The sequence below is a fragment of the Fistularia commersonii genome, chromosome 19 (genome assembly GCF_037954325.1).
Source record: "Fistularia commersonii isolate RoL2024-O1a breed Wild chromosome 19, RoL_Fcom_v1.0, whole genome shotgun sequence".
In the NCBI taxonomy this organism is placed as follows: Eukaryota; Metazoa; Chordata; class Actinopteri; order Syngnathiformes; family Fistulariidae; genus Fistularia; species Fistularia commersonii.
In genome coordinates, this window is record NC_141302.1 from 15,982,250 (window position 1) to 16,003,694 (window position 21,445).

At 43.4% G+C, this 21,445-nt stretch overlaps 1 protein-coding gene across 5 annotated transcripts in view; it reads right to left on the reverse strand.

Annotated features, from left to right (window-relative positions):
- Positions 1 to 21,445, reverse strand: part of sorcs2 (sortilin-related VPS10 domain containing receptor 2) — a 381,906-nt gene that overhangs the window by 60,492 nt on the left and 299,969 nt on the right. For all 5 annotated transcript variants that reach the window (XM_086165424.1, XM_086165422.1, XM_086165423.1 and 2 more), the window contains exons 5-6: positions 13,890 to 13,963; positions 5,414 to 5,478 (exon numbers count right to left, since the gene is read on the reverse strand). In XM_086165424.1, coding sequence (XP_086021550.1) covers positions 5,414 to 5,478; positions 13,890 to 13,963 — 139 coding nt within the window. The remainder of the gene's footprint in view (positions 1 to 5,413; positions 5,479 to 13,889; positions 13,964 to 21,445) is intronic.

The following is a 21,445-nucleotide window of genomic DNA, read 5'->3' on the forward strand; positions in this document are numbered from 1 at the left end:
ACTCTCGCTGTAAACTCCCTTTTACATAGAGTATATAGATATATGCAATTGCACGCATCAGTAAAAGCCAGAAACAAAGGAAACCCAGAGGAACTAGAATGTGAGAGAACTCCCGGGGTCCTAGAAATGCAGAGACATCAGTTTCTAAACACTGAAAGATATGACAGCCCTCCAATGGACGTATTGCTGCTCTTACCTGCGCGGGACCGGAGGGGATTACCCTCATAGAGAAACACCGAGAGGTTAGCGGCTGTCGCCGAGCTGACCCCGTATTGGATTTCAACCCCAGCAGCTGCATCAGCAACATTGGCTGCTGAAATACAGTCATTATTCTCGTCCCAGAGGTGACAAGCTGGTGTTTGAAAGAAATAACAAAAAAAACTCATACACATACAAACGGGGCCAGCCTTGTCTCCAGCCGTATAAAAAAACAACACTACGAGTTACGCTGGTGTCAAGAAAGGCAAGTCTCTTTGCCTTGTTTTGTTACAGATTGTAGCACGAAGAGTCCAGAGTAGACTTGCCTCTTCCACGGATGATGCATTGGGGATTATTTGAAACCTGAACACAGAGCCTCTGTTTACAGTCGGCGTCAAATCCCAAGTGATCGGCATCATCGCATCTCTCTTGCCCACTCCGTGTGACAAATACACTAAACATTAGCGCAGAGTTTTGAGCTAGACAGGCATATTTAACTGCAAGTATCTTAGCAACACATGTGATGCCAGTGCTAACCAAAAAAAAGGGGGTCGTACAATCGCAAGATTTAAATGTACGTACCTCAATCACATTAACTACATTCCTATAAGAAATTTACATTTGAAGGATCACCCCCGGGCCACTTAGTGCCACTAGATGGTGCACTGCAGCTCCTGCGGGCCTATCAAATGCTAAGTCCAACTTCTCTTCAACAAAGAGAGGGGAGCAAAGTCATGCTCATCTGAATTATGACACATAACCACGCCCGCCCGTTGACCATGAAGAAGGAATACAGCATTTGGCATGCTAACTTTGTCAGAAACAATCCGAAGAGACTCCTCCGGCTGCGAGCTTTAGCCGCTAACCCACAGACTCAGCACAGCCTCTTTTGTTCAACAATCTACTATTCAAAACAGCACAAAAGGAAGATGTGCACTGCTGTTCAATATTTTTAAATAAGCAACAAAAGCAAATGGTGGAGGAAGCCACTGAATGTGTGAGGGACTCCGGCCTCCTGCTGGATAAGCAGCGCATTCCAATCTGAGGTAGGAAGATGCTGGTGTTTCTCAGTTGTTTTTTATTTTATTTATAAATTTCTGAATTTCTGAATTAAGTTAGACCAAAAAAGTTGGCCCATCCCTGATCCACAGAAACAACATTTTTCCCTTAGGCGATGGTGGCGAGGAAATACTGGCTTTTACCGGGCAGAAACCTTGGAGAGATCCAAGCTCGGTATGGGAAGCCTTCTGCCTCGACTGCTGACCGTTCCACGGTAAGAGAAGGTACAATAATAGCTTTACAAGAAACAAAATTAGTGGCCCTAATTTCGCAATACATGCTAGTGTCATTAAAACTCTCCCGATGCGATCTCAAAGGAAAGTGGGCTGAATTTAACAGGAATTTTAGAAACAGATTCCTGGAGTTTCAACAGAGGGTGGATAAAAATAGAAGGAAGGAAAACAAAAGAGGGGTGACGTAAAGCTCAGCTCTTCCCCTCCCCCGTCTCCGAGGACTGCCGCTCGCAAGATTGGCTAAATCATTGAACAGCCGGGACGTTCAATCACTGCAGCATATGCCCGAGGACTCATTAAAAAACAATTTGATCGGACCAAGTGACCCGCTCCACCTCATGGAACGTGTATTTCTTCATCCCTCTAGCTTTGTCTTATTCACTGGCAAAACACAGTGTGTGGACACTCACCCTGTATGGAAACATATATGAGGAAATAATGACATTTGTGACAAAAGCAAGAATGTTCTGGAGATCTATGGTGACTAGCGTTGACGCTAACAAACATAATTGTCAAAATGTTCTTATCATGGCAACTGGACTTGAACTTCTTCACTTGAAGATGTTTTTGGAATTCACCTGGCTTAGAATGTGAAAAGGTGAAGCCAAACTTCTCAGAATGTTGACAGATAAACACACCTGGACCAGGTGCATCTGCACCTCCAAACAACATGAAAAGATCCACCACCAAAAGCAGCCCCCGCTAACTTTCACCTGAGCCTCAGTCCGTGTGATCTACTCCTTTGTTTCACATTCTGAGAAGTTTGGCTTCACCTTTTCAGAGTGTAATCCAGGTAAATTCCCGAAAGTTGTACCTTTGTCCCCACTTAGGACACCTCTATCAGCATAACAACTCCCTTGTACCTAGCTTCTGCCGATCAACTCTTCTATTTGCATAACTGGATGACTGAGAACCTCCACATATATCTCACAAACATACTTGTTGCCCGGCTTCCCAAAATGGCACAGCCGGGGTCCAGTCTCTTCCTTCTACTAACCATCTCAACACACATTGCAGTGTCCTTTATGTGTACCAGTCCCACTGGTGATGGGAGGGGGAGCGACGGGGCAAAGAGATCGGCTTGGCACGGCCGATCGCCCCCGGCGACCGTCTTTCGATGTAAAGAGGACGGACCATGTGGCACCACCTTGCTCCGGGAAGAGGCCTTGTGGCCGGGCAGCTGGTCCACACAGAGAGGGCCCTCCGCTGAACACAAGCCGCCTTGTTTGGCCTGACAGCTTTCACATTGCAGGCTGTATTAATGTGTGTGTGTGTGTGTGTGTGACGGCTGCACACATAGGTTAAAAGACCCCCGGCTCCTCACGGGATTAGACGTTAAGGGGGGTATTTTTCTTGACGGGAGGTTTATGGAAAATCAGAGTGTGCTGTTGCTGATAAAACACATCTCTCATTTCCATGCCGATGCTCTCCGACACTGACCGCTGCCGTTTGTTTAGAGGAGGGCGGTGACCGCCGGAGTGGTGGATACGGTCACGTATATCAGACGTGCAAACCCAGATTCTGCCCAGACTTAAACCCTAACCTATCCATCTGTCAGACAGCAGATATGAGAATCCTGATTGGTTGACGTTGCCCACCTTAACATTCCGGTTATTCGATACTAACTTCTTCTTCTTCTTCTTTCAGCTTTTCCCGTCAGGAGTTGCCACAGCGAGTCAACTTTCTCCATCTAACCCTATTCTCTGTATCCTCCTCTCTCACACCAACTACCTTCATATCCTCTCTCACTATGTCCATAAATCTTCTCTTTGGTCTTCCTCGAGACCTCTTGCCTGGCATCTCCAATTCCAGCATCCGTCTACCAATATATTCTCTATCCCTCCTCTGTACATGACCGAACATTCTCAGTCTGGCTTCTCTGACCTTCTCTCCAAAACACCTAACATAAGCTGTTCCTCTGAAAGACTCATTCCTGATCCTATCCATCCTGGTCACTCCCAAAGAGAACCTCAACATCTTCATCTCTGCAACCTCTAGCTCTGCCTCCTATCTTTTCGTCATTGTAACAGTTTCTAGTCCATACATCATCGCTGGTCTCACCACTGTCTTGTACACCTTTCCTTTTATTCTGGCTGATAGTCTTCTATCACATAGTACCCCTGACACTTTTCTCCACCCATTCCAACCTGCTTGAACCCGTCTCTCCACCTCTTTTCCACACTCTCCGTTGCTCTGGACTGTTGACCCTAAGTACCTGAAATCCTCCAGCTTCTTGATCTCCACTCCCTGTAGCCTCACCGTTCCATCTGAGTTCCTCTCATTCACACACATATATTCTGTCTTGTTGCAACTAACTTTCATTCCTCTCCTTTCCAGAGCATACCTCCACCTCTCTAGATTTTCCTCTACCTGTTGTCTGCTCTCACTACAGATCACAATGTCATCCGCAAACATCATGGTCCATGGGGATTCCTGTCTAACCTCATCTGTCAGCCTATCCATCACCATTGCAAACAAGAAGGGGCTCAGAGCTGATCCCTGATGGAGTCCCACCTCCACCTTGAACTTCTCTGTTATTCGATATTGACTGAGTTTCCAAAATACAAAGTCACGCCACCCAGAGTGAAGCCGGTCTCCTCCTCTCCTCAGGTTAGTGCTTCCTTGCTTGACGCGAAGGGTGTCATATCTGGACTGCATCTGGACAGCAGCACGAGTCAGGACTACAGTTTCAAACCTGCGTGACTTAAACACTCCCAGAATGTAACTTTAAATTAAAAAAAAAGAAGGCAGGGCGTCTTATTTGCTGACCCAAAGGTACATTTTGTCTTGTTATTGTGCTCTTTGCACTCTATATCCTCTATTCTGCCTCCAATCAGAAGCCCAGTAGGCGAGAGGGGGTGATAAGCACTTGTGCCAGACCGGTGGATTTCTCTCACTCCGAGCTGCAAACTGTCAGGGAGCTTGGAGGGTCGAAGGTTGCGGCGCACAGGGTTGTGAAAGGAGGCGAGTGGTTACTTAACTTGAGCCTGGGTGCTTTTAGGATAGAGTACAGATAGTCTGGTGAATGTCAACTTTAGTATTATTAGCTGGGAGAGCTACTCCTTTGGAATTTTGACCATATGAATTGAAACAGAGGGATTTCTCCCCGTGCTAGCAATAGCCATGTTGTCAACACGGCACACCGACTGTTTTCAGGGAATAAACAGCGACTCAAGGAATGACACTGTATACATAATGCAACGCGAGCGCAGGGTCTCAGCCGGGCAGCGGCGGAGCCGATGCAGATGTTCACACTCTCACAAACAAAGTGATATCATGACAAAAGCCAAGTCTGACAAGTGTTGGAAAAGTTGTTTTAAGTGAAAACTTGCCTTGAGGCTTTTGTTTGTACTTGGGTATTCTTTACAAGATATTATATAACCGTGAAAAAATACTTTTATCAAAATATGTTAAAATACAGCAATACATGGCAAATTGAAGTACTCTTCCACTGTATAATGCTTCACGAAACCTTATAAAAAAACGTCCTAAAGCAAAAAAATAGGAAATGGTGAATGAAAAATTAACAGAGAACTTTTTCTTTGTCCTACCCATTCCTGGGATATTTGAGCCTTATCTGGTGGAGGCACAGACTCTCTGCTCCATGGCTGGGGGAGAAAACCTGCCCTCTGTCACTCATTTTGGGTGAAAATCAGAAAGAAGCCGCTCTGACGCTACCCAAGGACCCATGTAGCACAGACAGCAGCGGCGCAATGAACATCACATGACCGCAAAAGCATCCGACGCCGGTGTCCTAGGGTTAAGTCTGGATGGAGGAAACCAAAGCTATTTTTTCATGAAAGTCCAAAAAAGGATTTTGCTTTTTCCATAACCGCCGTCGACTCGGGTAATTTCCGTGTCTAAATGAAAACGCCTCTTGAACACAATCACCAAACATATCACCAGATGAACAGTCACTCTACCTCCGCTGGTGTCTTGCATTTCCATGTGCACCAGGTCGGAGTCCACATCCACGCCAGACACGGACCTGCAACACAGAAGATCAGCAGATGAATATTCGGCATTTCTGCCGAGGCAGGTTAGAAAAAGGGCAGCCATGAAGTAAGATGTTTAATTTTTACCCTCAGCGTCCTTTTCAAAAAATCTCTTTCCATTCAGAGTTTTGCTTTTCTTTTGTTTTGATCCAAACCAAAATTATATACTTCCGAGTTGAATGAGCAGTCAGGCCATAATCGTGGTGAAAAGAAAGGTTTGTTTCCCGGTGGACGGCATCGCGGGTCGCCTCAGGTGACTCGGGCACAAAAAAAACAATTTTTCCAGCATAAATTTCTCATCGAGCAGACGTATGAGTTACGGGGATGAGTCATTGTCGGTAGATGTTTGCTCACTAAATATCAGACGGTGTCACAAAAGACCTTATCGGTCTGAAAGCCACCTTGACTGATTAATTTCCTTTCCGAACGACTGGGAGTCTTCGTTTACAACCCGTGATGAATCCTAAATAAAGCCTTTGCCAGTTTTTCTTTAAATAAGAGGTCCCTGGTTCAATTCCAACAGCAGGGCCTTCCTGTGTGGAATCTCCATGTTCTCCCCGTGTCCAGGTGGGATTCCTCTGGGTTCTCCAGGTTCCTCAAAACACAGCCTGGACAAATGCAGGATGTCATTGGAGACACCAGCAGGTGAATGAAGAAGGGAATGGTTCCACGTCTTTATAGGACGTGTGAATAAGCGATGGAATTGTTGTATCTCTATCAGACATCTGGATGAAGGAGATAACGGTTCTAGGTCTCTATCGGACATATGGATGGGAGAGTATGCGATTGTATGTCGGTATGATGTGAATGAATTAAAGTTTTTTGTCTCTGTGAGTGAGAGTGTGTGGTTGTATGTCATTCTAGGACATCTGAATGAAGGAGTGAGTGGTTGTATGTCTCCATCTGATGTATGAATGAGTGAATAAATGGTTGTATGTCTCTGTGTGATGTTAGAATGAGAGAGTGAATGGTTGTATGTCTCTTTAGGACATATAAATGAGAGAGTGGATGGTTGTATATATCTGTATAACATGTGAATGAATGAGTGAATGTTTTTTTGTCTCTGTGAGTGAGAGAATGAATGGTTATGTGTCTCCTTTGGACATCTGAATGAAGGAGTGAATAGTTTATGTCTCTGTGAATGCAGGAAGGAAGGGTGGTATGTCTCTTTACGAGATCTGAGTGAAGGAGTGAGCGATTGGATGTTTCCATCTGATGTGTGAATGAGTGAAGGAAGTGTTGTATGTCTCTGTATGATGTGCAAATGAGAGAGTGAATGGTTGAATATCTCCATCCTAGCGAGCGGACCAGGGTTCACCCCGCCTCTGACCCAAAGACGGCTGGGCTGTGGCCTCCACACGACCCCTGAGCACGGGATAAGCCGTAAAGATAATGAATGAATGAAGCTGCGTATCGCTTTAATCGCATATGCATAGTGTTACACGAAGGTTGTTGATGTACTTTAGATGCGCAGATCTTTCTGCGGGTTAGGTTGAAATGCGTCGCGCACTTGAAAACCTCCAAAATATTTACTCTCCTTCGGAGCACGGTGATATACATGACGGTACCGCTGCCCCTCAGCGGGCAGTAAACTAAGCAGTTCATCTGATTAGGACTCTGTAATGTAGTCTGCGAAAGCCCTGTAAAGATGGAGTGGAGATTTAAAACCTTGTTACTTTCCCTATAAAGAGACTTTACGAGCAATTAGCAGGCTATAGAGGGACGAGGGAGGAAGGGGGGGGGGGGTCGCGGGAGGCCCAGGAATCTGCTGCGCAGAGCAATATGAGCGCTCGGGCCTTCTTTATTTGATTTGTACGGCCAGTTAGCTTACTCATCCGTGAAAGTCAAAAGCATCAAGCGAAATGCGCAGGTTTTTCTCGGTTTAATGCTTCATCAAGCTGACGGGAAGCTGAGGTTGGAGGCGATGACACCTGTAATAATAACGGTAAAATAAAAGGAATATGATTTTAAAACACCTAGAAACCTTCGTGGCCCGATGCCGCCATAGCTCAGCTGATGACAAAGAAACAATTTGCAATTTTTTACACAACAATGAGAGATCTTGTTAACCTCATATAGACAGATTAACCCTCTCATACGGACTTCTAGACCTATTATTCTACATCCCTGCTTCCGTAATTACAGTTAGCTCTTGGAAGGAGCTACATGAGGCTCAAGCCCAGTTCAACTGGCTTGTTTTGATTTGATGTTTTGGCAGGAGACGGTTGCCGTCGCCGGCGGTCAATCGACACAGTGTTTAAAAAAAATACAAACCCGACAACAATCTTGTTTCCTGACCTCATGACAGCGGCCGTTCAAACCCAAACCGCGTTTTTTCCCGAACGCTGGCCAAACGCTGGCTCCGACCAGAAGATGATACAGTATTGGAAAAAAAAAACAGCTACAAAAATTTTCCGTTGATTTGCAATGCGAGCAGGAAATGCTTGCAGGAAATGCTTGCGAGGATTGGAAAAACAATGATTTGTCGTTTTAGTTGGAGGATTCATGACTTCTTGCCTTCACTGCTCACTCTCTTTTACAAAAATAAGAAACAAACAAAACTGTCTTCTGCCAAAGAAAACAAAATCTCTCACAGATCCCAGAGATACTGAGAACAGTCGTGTCTCTATATGAGCTGTGGATGAAAGAGTGAATGGTTGTATGAGATGTGAAAGTGGGTCTATGTCTCTATACAACTTGCGAATGAGAGAGTGAATGGCTGTGTGTCTCTATTGATTGTGAATGAATACATGAATACTTTTTCGTCTCTCAGTGACTGGAATGGTTGTACGTGTTGTCTCTATCCGTGTCGACTGGCGATTTCGGGCAGGGTTAAGCCCCGCCTTTCGTCAAATGACAGCGACGACCCAACAATGGAGTCCTACCAAAAAAATGTACTGTAATGTAAAAATCGAAATGTGTATCGTGGAGAAGAGGATTAAGTATAATCTGGGTGGAGGAAAAGGAGTTCATTTGGAACTGAACACATGAGTCAGTGAAAAGACACCAACTTAAATTGTGCTGAGTGTGAGTTTGTACACTTGTTTATCACCACCGCTCCTTAAAGGCTGGGAGCGTTACTGTAATCATAGCTGAGAATCCTCCCCAGACATGTTTATGATGTGTAAAACTGCTCATCTGTGAATAATCAATTTATGTGCAGTATGCTTTTCCTGCAAAAAAAAACAAAACAGCAATTAGCCCCTTCTGTTAGATAAATCCTCAATCTATGAATATTCAAATTATGTTCATGTGAGTGCTGGACACAAGATTGATTTTGTTATTTTCGACATCAAATCTTATTTTGGATGTCGTTTTAAATCGGTCTCGGCTGAATTTAACTCACGAGACTTGTAGAGGCTGAAGACTAAAGTGACATCCTGGAGCCGTAATATCTCGTTCCATCACCTCCATCTAAGCTGCAGAATGAACCATCCTGGAGGATGTTGTCTTTGCGCCTGCATGGGTTTTCTTCAGGTTTACTCCAACATTGTAGGATATTTGAGACCCTAAATTGCCCAGATGATGTCTGAATGAGCCTGTCCTTGGTTCACAATGCCCTCCACCTGCTGTGTTTCCTGGTTACATCGCTGTCTCCCATACATTTATGAAGAAAGTCTTGTCCCTTCAGTCTGACGTTAGAACAAATTCCCCGTGGGAACTAGACAGAGGGCGGAGCGGACGAATACATCGTCAAGCAACGCTACATGAAGAAGGCGACCTTGTTTATGTTAGCTGGTTGGAACTTACGTTTTCCTTTGTGTCATTTTTCGGGGAAACTACACCTCCTCAGACGCGTCTATGTTAGCATAAGTGAGTAACCCATGTACCCATGTACATGATTTCTGACATTACGTTGCGCTGTAAGAACAGAATTCTGACATTATTCGGGAACCTTCAATATGCTCTCATATGATGTGTGAATGAGAGTAAGCGGTTCAATGCCTTCATAGCAAATGGGAATGAGTTGGAATAGTTATTTGACACTATAGAAGGTGTGAATGACTGTATGTCTCTAGATGTAGCCCTGTGATTGGCTGGCGACCGGTTCAGGGTGAACCACGCCTCTCGTCCAATGACATTCGGGATGGACTCCAGCAGCCCCGTGACCCTGACCGCAGGATAAGCCGTGTGAATAATGAATGAATGAATCTTGCTCCAATTTATGTGACAGATCCCACATCACCAAACATCAATACAAAATAATTATCAAAAGGAAAAAAATAACAAGATAAAATTAGATCAGATAGGCTCTTTGCTTGTGAGTTGGTGAGTGCTTTCTCGTGTAAAGCGCTTTGACATTTGCGAAGTATGAAACCTCATCAAGTTGAGACCACTCCGGAAGGTGAGGACTCAACCAGAGGCTAATGTCGGTTCAACGTCCCGACGTGGCTCCACAAGTGAGGCAGCATTGGCGGCCGTACTTGTCGCCCAAGTTAATTAAATGTTATATAAGGAGAAGTCTGGGTAAGAAAAAAAAAAAAGATTAATAACAGTGGTGACAGAAATTTTGAACAGCACAGTACTGTTAATCACGTCGCTCAGCTGAAAGCCCATAATACGTGTTTGTTCTCCGTAACTGTGTTGTGGCAGGGATTTGATTCATACACAGTGTTATTACTCACAATGCTAAATAATCACCCAGGTATTCTGTGTCAGTGATATTGGATGACCCGGATATTAACGATGGATGGTTAAACAATAGAAATGATCATGTGCTTCAGATCCGTTAGTAAACATGAATGCCCAAGATCTAATGGCTACAAAATGACAAGTACAAGTTGCGTCTCATACAAGGTAGATGATCATCCGGGATGTTTTCTGTCCAAATCAGCAGTGGGTGAGTCTTTGTGCCCTCGAGTTATTTTTCTTTTTCTTTTTTTTCCCCGCGGTTTCATACAAGAAAAACAAAAAACAAAATGTATCATTACAACCCAAATGGGAACATTCCCTCTAATTGGTCAGATGCGTCTCGGGCAAGGGTTAGCATTAAATACATCAAGAAAGGCTGCTCTTTCTACTTACTTCTACCACACTTTCTCCATATTTTCATCTTTTTGCACTAGCCGAGTGTTATTGGCCACTTGTGTTGGCTGTAAGGATGTTCACTCGAGTTCATATCGTAAATAATACATAAATTCATAGAGCACTTTCCATCAAAGTGCTGTAGAAATGAGAGGGGTTGAGCGTAGGACACAAATAAATAAATGAATTTATACCTCATGTCCTCTAAGGAGGGACCCGATGGGGTTAAAGCTCATGTATGCTATTGCTACGTATGTAAATAGTTACACTTGTACTTTACATCATTAAATGTCACTGCCCTCATACTTTCCATGCTTTGCATTGCCATGGTTGTTTAAGCAATACATCCACTAGAGGGCAGTACAGAGTTCAGAGGTTCAATTCCAAGTTCCTAGTTTTGGGTTCTGTGTTCCGTCTCAGATAACAGAAAGAAACATTAAATTCATAGCATCCCGTGGCCGGTGGATACCTCTCACTATTTACATGTTGTCGTTTTGTCGTCCCCAGTGGGGACTTCTGGTGTTACTGTTCCGTTCACAGCGTCAGGCTACCGAATTCTCAATCTCCCAAAAAACATATGGATTTACGCAAGTGAACACAGAGGAAGGACGAAAGGCTCTGTTCATAAGTGCAGCAACGTAAATGAGCCCCCAGATGCATCCAATGCACCTACTGCATATTTTTGGGTTGTGGGAGGAAACCGGAGAACCCGCAGTAAACCCTCACAAACACAGAGAGAACATGCAAACTCCACACAGGATAGCCACCTGTTGGAATTCACCTAAGGGCCTTCTTGCTGTCAGGAGGAAGCACAAAATCCAATGGATTTCTGTTTTTATTAGGATGAATGGAAATAATGAGCAACGATCTTAAATAACCCCCTTCAGTTTGAATGGAGGTTGTGGTTAAAACCCTCCGGTCTTTTCGCCCTGAGATCACCCACCTCTCCGAATCCCCAAAAGGGAGCGTAGTTTACATCCCGGCACGTATGGCTTCACAGAATTAGATGAATATGGAAATGCAAAGCCATTGACTAATTTATAGGCAAGGTGATAAACATGTTACCATTAGCTCGTTCTGTGGTGAAGTGATTTTCCCACACTGTGGTTAATTTTGTTTGAACCCCCGACATGTTGTTTTGCGAAGTCCAGGCTGAAACAAATGAACCACTTCAAGATAAATAGGCAAAAGCTTCAAGGTACAATTCAATGGAGCCAAACAAGGGGGGGTTTAAGAGGGCTAAGAGCTCATTCTGAATCCGACAGTCTCCATGTGTCCTGTCGAGTGTCCTTGACCGTTACTTTGATTCGCTCAATCCAAGTTACAGAGGATGAAAGTGTCAGCAGCATGCTTGAAATGCAAATGCCTGGAGACTGAAGGTGACGGTGCTCTCTGCACTGGTGGTACATCATTTATTCACTCCCCAATTGCTTTGGTCCGGTTAGACCGTTATCACAGTGTAAGTGTGAGGGTTTTCCCTCCTCCTTTGGTCAGGGAAGTAAATGTCCATGTCCGGAGGGGATTTTGGGGTCGAAATCAAAGCTAGACGCTGCTGATTGAGATATCGTGCCGCTGAAGGGATATCAAGAGCACCGTTTTGTTGAGAAAACCTCCTCAAATTGAAATTGGGTTTCATCTCTGCTCCGGTTCCACTGCCGTTGGGTCCATCTTTCATTCGGATGGCTCCCCGTGGTGCCTTCTCCTTCCTTATCCACAAACGCCTGCTTTTGTTGTGCATTGTTGTCCTCCTCGCAATATAATATAAATATCTTCTCCCGTTTAAACCTCAAGGGGCCAGGATCAGAAGACTGGGCTCCAAGTGAACAGATCTGGCCGGACCAAATAGCAGAACGCTTTTACTGTCTCTTCTACCGATGTGATTTACGAGCGCTACCTGCCAGCCGCCGGTCCTCTTGTTGCCTCTACGGTTATTCGTCCGGAGTCGAGGCCGCAGCCAGACTTCAAAAACAACTCGCTCACCGTCTGTGACTGCACATTTTTACATCCAGCGCTGTGTCCGGAAAAGCAGAGTTCTTTCCCGTGTCGGAGCGGGATTGGACACCTGAAGGCACATCTGCAGGAGTCGGGAAAGGATGCGGTTCCTTTTCAGACGAGCCGAGGTTTAAATCTATCCTGTGAAATGCTTTTTTGAGATTCTACCTCTGAACGGACTTCCTGTCCTCAGTGAAATTAACATACTAATGCCTGATCAAAACACTGAATGTGACAAACTCCAAGGGTCAAGAGATGGAAACCGATGAACCCCGAGAGCAACATGATGTCGCTCCAATGTGCACATGGATCATGCCATATGAATACCGTGTCATACCTCTAATCATTATCAATTAGAAAGGCTGGAAAAAGTAATAAAAATAATCTCTATTGGTTGACATTATTTCTTAAATAGTTGTCTCTCCATGTGGGAGAGTGCAAGACCTTCACATTTCCTTCCCTGTATTCTCCAAAGAATGAAAAGTGCTAGAAAGAGCCTCAGGTAAGATTTCATAAATGTAAATGTCACTCTTCTCTAAAAACACTAGAAAAGGTCTGACCTTGTTCGGTCAATGTTGTGTGGTGGTGAAATCAAGCCAGGTATGACAAAGAACCTCTCAGAATGATGTGTCTGATAACATGAACTGGCTGTTACAAGGGAATGAGGGTTTCATTGGGTTTCATGCGAAACGGCCTTAAACATCAACAACACGGCAGCTGAATTCAGCATATCAATGAAAAATTGCAATAACAATAACAAGATGGATTATGAATAATAGATAGATAGATAGACAGATAATTAAATAAATCAGTACATGGATTGATTAATGAATAGGAAGATGAAAAATGAAAACACACAAATAATTGTACGTATGGATGAATGGATAAATGGACAAATGAATAAATAAATATTCAACTTATATATTCAAATTTCAGGGTGAGCTGATAAGTCATCACTCCATCCCCCCTTGTTAGCGTACAATTTTCTTCATCTTCTTTTTTTTTCGTAGGGCAAAGTACCAGGACGCAGAATTAATTATGAGGGACAAGAGTAGTGATACATTACTGTCGAGAATATATAAAAGAAATAAAATGAACTAAAATGAAATTAAACAAAATAAATTAGAAAATAAAATGAAATGAAATAAATTGACTGCCTAACTGATGAAAATGCATAAGAGTCAGTTACTATCAAAGTCATTTACTTCAACATTAAAACCTTGTGCCATGTCGGTTCTGTTCCTCCAGTGTTTCCTTCGACTGATGTGGCATAAAGGTCTCTGTGTCTGCGTCATTTTCCAAATAATCCAAATAATGCAATCATGAAGAAACCCTGTCCCATTAGATTTCAAATCTCAATCTTTGATAATGAGAAAAAAATACTGACCAGAAGACTCTGTCCTTTGTCACTCGCTCCTGGAGCAAAGTCCACTTGCGGCCCAGGTCTGTAGATGCAAAGAGCTGGAGACGAAACACAGCGCACTCAGTTAGGGATCAAAATAACACGCTAAATATGTAGCTTTACATCATTAAACCCAAAGAGCATTAAAATATTCACACAGTCATTCATTATCAAAATTGCTCAACGGGGTCCGTGAGGGAGGAGCCTATCCCAGCTACCATTGGTCGAGAGGCGGGGTTCACCATGGACCAATCACAGGGCCTCTTACAGAGACGTACAACAATTCAGCCTCTCATTCACACGTCACATCAAGACAAATAACCTTTCACTCTGTCATTCCCATCCGGGCAATTCAGGGTCTCCATTGAACTGCATGTCTTTGGAGAACTCGGAGATGAGATGAGATGAGATAGGAACAACTTTATTTATCCTGAAGGAAATTGTTGTGCCAGAGTTTCAGCAAAAACATAACAGTAATAGATAATAGTAGGAAGGAGGAGGAACCCCACGCATCGAGTACACGGAGGTTCCACACAGAAAGGCCTCCTGTGGGAATCCAACCGGGGAGCTTCTTGTCGCCCACCAGGCCACCAGTACCTAAAATATTAAATTTGTCATCTTTCTTTTACATTCTGGATCCTGGTCGGGGGAGGATGATTCATCCACGATTTCCTCCTCTTAAAGCGACAACTTTCCTGGCTGCCGAAAGGAGGAACGTTGATAGAAATCTGTCTCGGGGCTTCTTAATTTACACACACTGCTCGGCGCACTCCCATCATCCTCCAGCTAAATGATTTTTTTTGTTCTGTCTGAACGGATTCCTCAGCTCCATCTGCGGACCGTCCGTACGGAACAGATTAAAACCTAATTGAATTTCTTGTTTAATTATGTGTAAATTATTAAAAGTCGAGGAGGAAGAGGAGTGGCGCCGGCGCCGACTGACGAAGAAACCGCCGGACCCCATGTCGAACCTCTATCTCTCCGGCTCGATTTTCACTTTGCGGTTCACTTTTCCATTAGGATTCGCGCTGCCGTGCCTGCGTGTCGGAGTCTGGAGATGAGACGCGGCATTCGAATTTGTAACGAGGGGTAGGGCAAATTAGTTATTTGATTTTACTGTATCAGAACACGGATACCGGATGTCTGTTCTGCCTATGGCAAAGACTTTTTTTACCCCAACTTCTTGAATTGAATGTTACTAAAATAGATTTAGCGGGAAGAGCCCCAGTTACGAACCGAGAGCTTTCTTTTCAAACTGAAACTTTCTTTCTTGAAACAAGAGGAGTCCATTTGTCAGATTGTGGAGAACTTTTTTTTTACTCCTCTCATTGTCATCGGTGGCGGCGGCGGCCCAGGGATAAATTGAGAGCAGTTGAGCCAAAGAGATTTCTTCTCTTTTGCATATTCATGCCCGGATACCTCACACTTCAGGAAACTTCAGGGTCACGGCCTCACATTTCTCATTTTTTAAAAGCAGCTCCGAAAAGTATGATTTTGCAATATGAAGATATTTATTTTTTTGGCAGCTTTTCACATAGAGGAATGTTTTCTTTTTATCATGCAAAACCCATCATGACAAAAAAAAAATACAAATCCATGCTGTTGTCTTGTTGGGGATTCTGATGGCGGCGTTAAACCCAAAGCCTGCTATTGGGTCAAAATGCAAAGAGGTGCTATTTGAATTTATAATTCTCTCTAATGACATGACATTATTAAAACTCCAGAGCGGTGTGAAACCAGCCTTTGCCGCCTTATTGTTTCTAATTGCTCGCAGCGGGAGCGCTGCGGCTTTGCAGAGGCGCGATGTGACAGCGAGCAACTCACTGAAGACTTTGTTTTCCTGGTTATGACACTGGAAAACATCTGTATGTGGATGTGCATGTATGTATATACAGTATATATTTAGCATATAGACATTTCAATACGCAGAAGTCAACATTCATTCATTCATTCTCTATACTGCTAATCTTGCAGTTACGGTCATGGGGGCGCTGTTTTGTGTGTGTGTGTGTGTGTGCGTGTGTGTGTGTGTGTGGCGGAGGGGTTATATTACACATTACTGTTACTCGAAATGGTAATGCTAACCATCCTCACCTAGGGCATACAAGTCAATGTGACAGCAGGAATTAATTTTACATTCATTAATTCATTCATTATGTAAGCCACTCTTCCTGCTGTGATTGGGCGAAAAGTGGGTTCACACATCAAGACCGTCAACCAATCACCCTCTCATCTGCATATGTAAAATAGATACATACAACCCGTTCACTCCTTCATTCATACATAAAGAGACATCTAACTATTTGACCTCTCATTCCCCCGTCTGAGTAATTTAATTTACCACCACGTGTTTTTGGACTGTGGGGGGAGATGAAAGAACTCAAACAAACCCCCTAACAGAAACGTGGAGAATGTGGAGACTCCACGCAGAAAAGCCCCTCTGTTGATATCAGTCAGAGACCTTCCAAATGTGTACTGGATTTTGAGGAGATTGTCTTGACTAAAAGTTTCTCTTCCCCATTCTTCGCATTAAGAGTTTATTTTATGGCTGAATTCAGAAAAATGCTTCCCAATACCTGATATGACTTTTAATAACTTTTTTTTAATATCTCTTGTTGCACTATATAGATAAAAAAAAGACAATTAAGTGAATCAATAAGGAATTTGTGTTTCGTTTCTCAACACAAAGGGTAAATAACTTTTGCAAATGGGATATCGATTTAAGTTTCAAATAGTTTCCAATCCCCAATGACAGGTGTAGATTTTCCTATGAAACCTGTCCACATCTGAAAGCCACTTTCTATTCATAAAATCGTTTATGTATGTATATATACAAGCACACATATAGAGTATAAATAAAAGTATGCAGTGGGTCCGATGCAAGTAAACCTAGTCATACATATAAATCCAGATACACAACTAGGCTAGGCTTCATTTTCCAACTAGGAAAATGACAGGTAAACATAATTAAAGTAGAGGAAAAATACAATCAAACCATAGTGGATAAAACAAAGGGCATATGCCCGGGCCCAAGCCAGGCTAACGCCCAGAGCTAGAAGATCCCTGATTCAATTCCAACAGCAGAGTTATTTTGCCAAAACATGTGCATGAGAGGGTGCATTGTTTCTTTTATCTATTTACACACACACACACACACACACACACACACACACACATATCTTTACAATAGAAATTTATGCATGAATGCAATTATTAAATTTAGTATGGATGTATCTTTGTGTGTATGTATACACGCACTAACACACACACAGGCTGTCATAAATACTGTACACACAAATATCTTCAGCTGCTCCGTTAGCGGTCACCACAGCCAATCAACCTCCTCCATCCAACTGTTTTCTCTGTATCCTCCTCTCTCACACCAACTAACTTCCCGTCCTCTTTCACTCAATCCATAAATCTTCTCCTTGGTCTTCCTCTAGACCTCCAATTCCAGCATCCTTATATATTCACCAATATATTCACTATCACTCCTCTGTACATGACCCGACCATCTCAGTCTGCCTTCTCTGATCTTATCTCCAGAACATCTGACATGTGCACTCATTCCTCATTTTCTCCACCCTCATCACTCCCACAGAGAACCTCAGCATCTTCATTTCTGCTCCCTCCAGCTCGGTCTTTTCGCTGGTCTCAGCAATGTCTTGTACACCTTTCCTTTCATTCTGGCTGATAGTCTTCTATCTCTTCGTGCCCCTGACACTTTTCTTAACACATTCCAACCTGCTTGAACCAGTTTCTTTACCTCTTTTCCACACTCTCCGTTGCTCTGGACTGTTGACCCTCAGTACTTAAAATTCTTCATTTCCACTCATGAAGCCATACTGCTGCTCACAAATGCCGACTTCTGCTCACAGTCTAGTTTCCACTACTCTTTCTCATAACTTCATTGTATGGCTCATCAACTTTATTCCTCTATAGTTGCTGCAATTCTTCACGGCCACCTTATTTTCAAAAATGGGCACCATCACACTTCTTCTCACTCTATAAGAGCTTGTTGAACAATCTAACCAGAAATTCTACCGCTGCCTCTCCTAGACACTTCCACACCTCTACAGGTATATCATCAGGACCAACTGCCTTCCTACCAATTCATCCTCTTCAATGCCTTCCTCACTTCACTTTCACTAATCTCTGCTACTTTGTGGCCTACAATAGTCACCTCTTCTACCCTAGCACCTCTCATAACAATTCCCTCTCTATCCTCTATCTTTGCCTCAAGTTGTATCTCCCTGAATTCCTGTCTGTTCTCTTCAGTCCACTCAGTGTCCCACTTCTTCTTTGCTAACCGCTTTCTCTGTATATACACCTGCACTTCCTCATTCCACCACCAAGTCTCCTTATCTACTTTCCTTCCAGATGACACACCAAGTACTCTTCTACCTGTCTCTCTGATAACACTAGCTGTTGTTGTCCAATCATCTGGAAGCTCACCCTGACCATCCAGACCCTTTCTCATCTCCTCCCTGACAACCACGCAACACTCCTCCCTTTTCAGCTTCCAAAACTTTGTCCTCTGCTCTGCCTTTGTCTTCTTGATCTTCCTTGAGTCATCCGACAAACCACCAGCCTATGCTGTCAGGCTACGCTCTCACCTACAACAACTTTGCATTAACCCTCTTATTATGTTAAGGGTCAATTTGACCCATTGGGTCAATGGGTGAAATGGGACAAATTGACCCTTAACATAATAAGAGGGTTAACTGATCACGTTACCTCGTCTATACAAGATGTAGACTATCTGTGTCCTCCTACCTCTGCTCTTATAAGTTGCCCTATGTTCCTCTCTTTATTTGAAAAAGAGTGTACACTACAGCCATTTCCATTCTTTTTGCAAAATCTACCACCATCTGTCCCTCTGCGTTCCTATCCTGTATATCAAATCTGCCCATCACTTCTTCATCCCCTCTATTGCCTGCACCAGGATGTTTATTGAATACTGCACCAATCACCACTCTCTTGCCTCTGGGGAAGTATTGCATCATTTCATCTAACTCTCTCCAGAACTTCTCCTTCTCCTCTAAGTCACATTCCACCTGTGAGGCATTGCCACTGACAACACTGAGCATCACACCTTCAATTTCCAGTTTCAGATTCATAAGTCCGCCAATCAGTCTTTCTATCTCCAGAGCATTCCTAACAAACTCCTCCTTCAAGACCTTTTGCTGTCATTGTCTCAATATTCAAAGTCCCTACTCTCAGCCTTACTACTCCCTACTCTTGCCTTGCCACTTCTGTCTCTGCTTCTGAACATGCCTTCCCTTCCTCCTCTCCTTCTTCAACTCACAGTAGCCAAATTTCCACTGGTACCCTGTAGTTTGTCGGCCCCGATGGCGGTAGTTGTTACCTCGGATGTCAAGCGATCTGGTATGAGATTTGTAGGTTTGATTCACATATATTGTTTTGGCACAAGTTTTTTTTCCGGATGCCCATCCTGACGCAACCCTCTGCATTTATTTGAGCTTGGGACTGGCTGGGACATATATGGTTATGTGTGTGTGAGTGCATATAAGTCAAAAGTCAGCTTTATTGTAAATTTCTCAGCATGTACTAGACAAACAGAGAAATTGTAAACATATATGTAATATATTTGAATTTGAATGGAAAATGGAACACACAGACACTGTATGTATACACTGTGTGCACAATTATTAGTCAAGTGATTATTTTGACCATATAACCATTTTATCTGTGATTGCTTATTGGATTTAGGTGATGTGTATATGTGAAGCGAGGGAGGGTGTGGCCTAAGGAGATCAACACCCAATATCAAGGTGTGCAGAATTATTTGGCAGATTTGTCTCCTGGGGAAAAATTGGCCAAAAAAAGAGATTTAACTGACTTTGAAAAGTCCAAAATTGTAAAAAGTCTTTCATAGGGATGCAGCAGTCTTGAAATATCTCAGATATTAGGGCGTGATCACAGAACCATCCATTGTTTATCAAATGAAGCTGCCAGGAAGCCATTATCCTCCAGTGCTGCCATATTTTGAATTTGTTTATTATTCTCACTTTAACAGGTGAAAATAAAAAAGTGTGATGGGAAGAGCTTTTCATTTAGTTGCATAAAAATCCTGCACACAAATAGTTGCCTATTAATGTGAAAATATAGATATTCTCTTGTCAAAACTTAACTTTTACTACTTAAATGCTCAGGTGTGAGGGTTTGTTAACATTTTAAATTGACCAAAAGCACCGTAGTTGTACAAAAACAAAATGAATCCTCAAAAATACAACTTGTCTAATGATCGTGCACGCATTGTGTGCACACACAGACCCATCTTGTTCCAACAGGCCGCCCTCAGGTGTCACATTTTGGGCATGGATTGGTTGCGTTTTGATCAGGCTCCTATCAGGTTCCGATCAAATTCAAGTCCCATTCTGATCAGGATCTCATCCCGTTTGGATCCCAGGACCGGTGCCCTTCAACTCCAACTCTTCTAATTGCCTGGCAACACGGCCTTAAATGCTGTAGGCTTCTAACTGTGTGTATTGCTCATATGGATATGGCTCCTACAACTGGAGAAACTCATACGGGGCATAGAAATCTATTTATATCATTCAGTGAAACACTTTGAAATCTCCCAGCAGCAGCACATAAGAAACACCGTCTTGGTTGCCATGCCTACTCAGGGTGGTAGTCTGAATAATGGAGGCATTGAACTCATCAGTATAGGATGTACTAAAGCATGGGCACATCATGGGCAGCTATGAGCCAGGATGATTACCGGCCGCAGAAGTGTTGACAACCACCTGAATAGAATTATTGTCAGTGTTTATTAGCCATTTAATCACCTGACGATCGTACTTTGATGGATCGCCCGGACGCCTCGGGGGCGTCTGCGATATTGCGCAGGAACACGGCCTGAATCATGTAGCAGTAAATTATGTGCGACTGGTATTTGAGAGCAAAGCGACACAGCTTGTTAGCCTGGGCAAAAACTGCCCAACACTTGGACTTCAAACCAGTGAGCATCGATTTAGCATGGCGCTTACACATTTTTGGGTACATTAAGAACCGAAATACGTTGGGCTGCATAAAGAGATCCAGCATCTGCCACTCCCTTTTCGGAAAACAGCTAACCAGGGTGTTTGAATGTGTTAGCACATTTAATTTTAGGAAGGCGAATTGAAGAAGCAGGGATGGGCCCACTATGCAGAGGCATCCCAGCTCTTTGAGCTAATGATGATAAATCCTCCATATTTGCCATCGTATTGTTTATGTTTATATATTTATTTACTATCTGGCAACCTATTATGCTATTTTCACTATTATGCCTCGCTTAATGAAATCCTTTTTAATACTCAAGGTCTTTTTTGGAGGCAGCATGGTGATGCTGTGGTTAGCGGTACTGCCTCACAGTAAGAAGGGGGCCTCTCCCCTCTGGGGTTGTCCGGGTTCTCCGGGTTCCTCCCGCACTACAAACACATGCAGGAGGTTCACTGGAGACACTACATTGCCAGATGTGTAAATGGTCATATTTACTATATGAAGACCAGTGATTGACAGGCACCTGGTCC